Source organism: Penaeus vannamei, chromosome 18 (genome assembly GCF_042767895.1).
Source record: "Penaeus vannamei isolate JL-2024 chromosome 18, ASM4276789v1, whole genome shotgun sequence".
In the NCBI taxonomy this organism is placed as follows: Eukaryota; Metazoa; Arthropoda; class Malacostraca; order Decapoda; family Penaeidae; genus Penaeus; species Penaeus vannamei.
In genome coordinates, this window is record NC_091566.1 from 18,902,984 (window position 1) to 18,907,983 (window position 5,000).

A 5,000-nucleotide genomic window follows, 5' to 3' on the forward strand; every position below is an offset into this window, starting at 1 on the left:
AATCTGAGGACTGCTACCTCACATTCAGACTTATAGACAGGGCAGCTCCTATAAAACACATTATGGGAGTCTCTACTATTGGCATAAGTATATGACTGAGCAGGGCAATTTGAAAGGTCATGACCAGGTTGGGCACGTAGAGGGCAGTGCTGTGGAACGACAATGTTTGGCTGGGTGGCCAAAACACCTACATTTCTGACATTAACAAGGAAAGGGTCGATATTGTCGGAAATGATGAGGCAATCTACCAATATAAACCTCATGGAGGGTGTCTTGTCTATGGAAGCTAATCTTGACAATATTGATGTGGGATTTACGTTGGCCTCTGGAAGGAATAGTGTAACACTACTGCCACTGCATCATATTCACAAAGGCAGGAAAGTAGGTCATTTTCAGTCTGACCAGTCCTTGTTATACATGGGACAAGCATTTAGGGGAATAGAAATAGTTCCAGTACAAGTATTAAGAGATGGGTGAGGTTCGGCAGGAATGGGTTTGCCAGTAAGGTCAGTTAGAGTAGATAGTGCACGAGCTTGAGCTTCTGATGTAACCATAACAAGGCGTGAATGATCAAAGCGACGGCGAAAGGTAACCTTGCCTACTTGTGTCTGGAGGCACTGCTGAAAGAAAAGGGGGCTATGGGCGAAATCACAAAGAATCGATCCCACTTGGCTGGGCCAAATAGAGTACTCAGGTTTGCAGAGGTAGAGGCAGTCGAAGGACGAGGGCGAGAGGAAGATGGGGTGGTATGGAGTGGAGTAGTTCTGCAGAGGGAAGGACAATAAGGATGAAGAGTAGTAATAAGGGAAGAGGGGGTTAACATTGAAGAGGGTTGTGCAACAGGAGATGAAGAGGAGAATGTTGGGGATGAGAAAGAAGTGCTTTTAAGGGCTTGAGTAATAACCTGGGTGGGTGTTTCAGAACTATTTGAGTTGTTCATAGGCGTCGAAGAGGAGGTATTAGCATCAGTGGTCGGAGCTGTGGTCAAAGGAGAGGCAGGGGTTAGAAAACCATCAACATCAAATTCAGATAGGCTATTTAATGAAGGGGCTAGCCTTAATGCCTCTCTTAAGGGTAAAGAATCTTCATCGAATAAAAGGTGGAAAAGAAACTGTCTACTCCACAGGGTCCCTATAAGGCGTAAGGGCTAGGTAATTATCCAAGGGAATACCATGCCCATGGCTCCCGGAGGCCATTCGTGACACAAAGCCATCCTTTCATCTTTTCAGCATGGCTCACACCTTAGGAATAGGATAGAAGAAGGGAATAAAGAAGATACAGAAGAGGAAAGAGAAAAAAGGACCAAGCAAAATTAGTTGAGGCAAGGGCTGAGACCCAAGGTAGGGGTAATCCTCTACATTGGGCCTCAGTCCCCATCTCCCAAAACCCTCCCATGACGACAATGAGCTAGGTTTTGGGAGGGTGGCCACAGCATCATGCAGGTCCAGTCGGTTAACCCAATCATGACGGAGAAATTATTTTCTCTGACAAAATCACTACACAACAGTCTAGACTCTGACGGTGTTTGCTTTGTACAGCCAGTTCACCCATTTGCTTGCTCACTATGGCTAGTCATGATGCAGATACACATCATACATCATTACATCGTGACAGCTATAGCTGTAATTGAGAAATTGAGAACTTATATATGAGATTCATACATTATAAAATAATATATCAGACAGTATTGTAATATTTATCTTGCTTCCCACCTTTAAAATATAGAGCATGTACTTAATGATCATCTAGTTTTACATTTTTATTCTCCCAATGTCATGGTTAACTAGAATATTTAACAAATCCCCTTCCCTCTCCATAAAATAATTTGCACAAGGCAGTGAGCAAGTAGCAAATGGTGCAATTATTAGCTAAAAGAATGAGGTATTATGGACCTCATAGACTATCATTGCTTGAGATTAGTTTCCATATAGTACATTTTTTGTCTGCATTTCAGGACAAAGTGGCTGCATTGTAAAGGTACCTGTTAAAGTTTTATGGTCCCTTTAAGGTCTGTAGATTCAAGTGAAGCATATGCCTACAAGAGAATTTCAGTGAAGTGATTTATGAATACAGCAAGCCCATTTACCACAAAAAAATATATATTAATTATTTCAATGTCACATTTGGGTAATATTTGAATGAAGCTTGGTTTGTCATTAGTGTATTAACTGACTTCACACAGTGGCCAAATAGCAATCATACTTATTTAGAGTGGCTGGCACCATGTGCTCTTTCTCTACTAATCTGTTGTAGCACTCATGTGTAGCTTTTTTGTTATAGGAATATGTTTACTTTTTTTTCTTTTGCAAAGATTAAAACCCTATGATGCCTTGACATTGACAAATTACCTTCTTTGAAAGATTAATCTTTTAAATAAATCTAGCAAAATAGTTTGGATTTAAGATCCTAATATCACAAGTTAAATGAAGATCCAATTCCAATCTTTACTTTTTCATAAAAAAAGCAGTGGAACAGTAAAAGAAAAAACTTAATTTTTCAGTTTATATTGTTTCAAAACACTGTAACTATAGGAAGTCACAGAATTATAAGTATTATCACAAATAACTTTTTAAACTAATTTCATGTTCTTTTATAAGCTAAAACTAGGCTATTTCATTCTTGCCTAACATACACTGGGATAAGTTTTATTTCATATTATAATGTTAAACAAATCTAATTGCCAGATATATATACGGTGGAATAGCATCAAGTATTGACTGTGATCCAATACAATATCAGTACATCTAATAAGTTATAGTACACACTTAGGTTCATTTTCATAGTTCACTCAACAATGCACAAGCAAAGCTATATACTGGAAGCAGATTTTTTAAAAGTCAATCTACTTACTTTCACTTTACAAATCAGTTCAGATTATGTTCCTCCTCTGATAATTGCACATTTGTCAGTCATAACCAAAAACAACTATTACTAATTACACTGCCTAATAGATAATAAAATATAATGATGTAAATCCTTCCCTTTCAATTGAAAATTAACAAACATACAAATTCTTTCCTTTTAAAGACCACATTCTCTATGAGACCCAATTATAAGTTTTGTGACCTTTGTAGTGTGTACATTGTTCCATATTCTACAATGTTACATGATCCAACAATAACATAATATAATGATTTAATCAAATACTATAAAGGACAAGATACAATACCATGCTTGCAGGCACCCACATGCACCCACAAACATACAATTGGTCTGAGCACCAGAATGCAATGCCTGTGGATTACATCAACATAATCAAGTAATTATTCTAAATAATTCTTGGTACTAATATTTATTTTAACATTTACCTAATATTCTTACCTAAATATATTTAAAACATGTAAAATATAGATAAATAGTCAAGTAGATATTTATAATGATTCATAAAGATGCACGCTGCATCTTGGCTCTACACTCTTTTTCTCACTCTTGTTTCAAATCTCTTGTTCATGAGCTTGGAAAAATATATGAAATAAAAAACCTGATATGTAAACTGAACATAGGCCATTTCTCTTTCAACTTGTGTGCCTTTTTTTCTTAAAGAGAAAATAAATAAAACCCCAAAGTTCTTCTTAGGAAAATAATATATGCTTTGATATGCACCCTAGGCTAATTTGAAATGCTAACAATGTGGACTAAATACTTCATGCAATGGTTTATTAATGGATATGAAGACTTACATAAATGCCGATAACTGTTAAAAAGGAATGAACAACCTGCAAGAAGACACTGACGACCATTTGACAAATTTTAAAATAACACGGACTTGCAGAAGATTTACCAGATTGCATAGGTAAAGAGTACATGTCAATAAATTAGCCAAATTTATGATTTCTTGTGGGACCAAAGAGGGTCTAATCCACTAAATGGATCAGCTGGATCATCTGGAATCTTCAAGGGTCCAGACGGATTCTCAAAACTTTCTTTGGTGATTTTGCTTGGCTTTCCAGGCACAGGCGGATCAATTTTAAATTGCTGTGGGTCTAAACTAGCAGCTAAGCTTGGTGCTAATGATGACAGGTCTGTGTCCAGAAGACCACCCACTTTCACAGCCCTAGTGTTGAGCTTACTGTCCAAGGCACTCTCTTCTACTTTATCTAAACTACCATCTGCTTCACTACCATCACCACCAACAGAGGCATCAGGAACCTCTAAAGCACTAGATGAGCTTGGTTCTTGGCTGCTTTCCCTCTGCCCTTCTCCTACTAGATCAATCCCAGCAGACGATCCATTGCTAAGTAGAGATGAGGCAGAGTTGCTTCTTGAGCATTCCCCTTCGCTTCTTGCTTTACCACATTCTTGGTCTGCCAGATGGAAAATGTAAACATTTAGAGGTAAGAAATGGAAAAATGGCTAGTACTCCTAAAGAACCACTAATTCACCTTACACTTTATCATAATCATGCAATGTGAGTTGTATTTATTAATATTAACTTCTTTATATATTAATCATATATCAAGCTTATTTACACTTCCATGAATCACCAAATACACTTATTGAGATTACTCTGTATATATCAAAAGAAAGCCATAAAAATTCAAACAAGAGAAAAACTAATTCACCTGTAACTTCACTACCAAGAAAAAAGGAGACCCATTCACTAGATTTCAAACCAAGCTAACACAGCAAGACAAAAAAAAAAGAAAGAAAAAAAACCCAACCTCTCACCCATACACACATACATGGAAACTAAAAGTTGGAGTATGACAACACTGCAAAAAAATACCAAAGCATACCTAAACCCAGTTTGCTTTTAAGCCGAGACAAGTCATAGGAGGACAGGAGGTCAGCAGAGGGATGGCGGACATGGGTTTTTTCTCGGGGACCCTCCTCAAAAGTAGCCTTATTGGTCAGGATTCCTCCTACGAATAGGGAGGGGGAGGGGAATACTTCAATAACTTTCAGGTACAGAGACAAAGAAAGTCTTCTACTAAGTCCTAAATACTTAAATTTATAAAAACTTGAGTTAGGGAATCTTTGGCTCAGAATTTGTTTTACAT

General features: G+C 37.4%; 1 protein-coding gene across 1 annotated transcript in view; it reads right to left on the minus strand.

Moving 5' to 3' along the window:
• Positions 1-2,488: 2,488 nt before the first annotated feature.
• The window catches only part of mop (tyrosine-protein phosphatase non-receptor type protein myopic), a gene marked incomplete in the record, with an annotated part of 59,971 nt that continues 57,459 nt past the window's right edge, over positions 2,489-5,000 (minus strand). Inside the window, 2 exon segments of the mRNA XM_070132952.1 lie at positions 2,489-4,304; positions 4,737-4,862. Of these exon segments, the coding sequence (XP_069989053.1) occupies positions 3,826-4,304; positions 4,737-4,862 (605 nt within the window).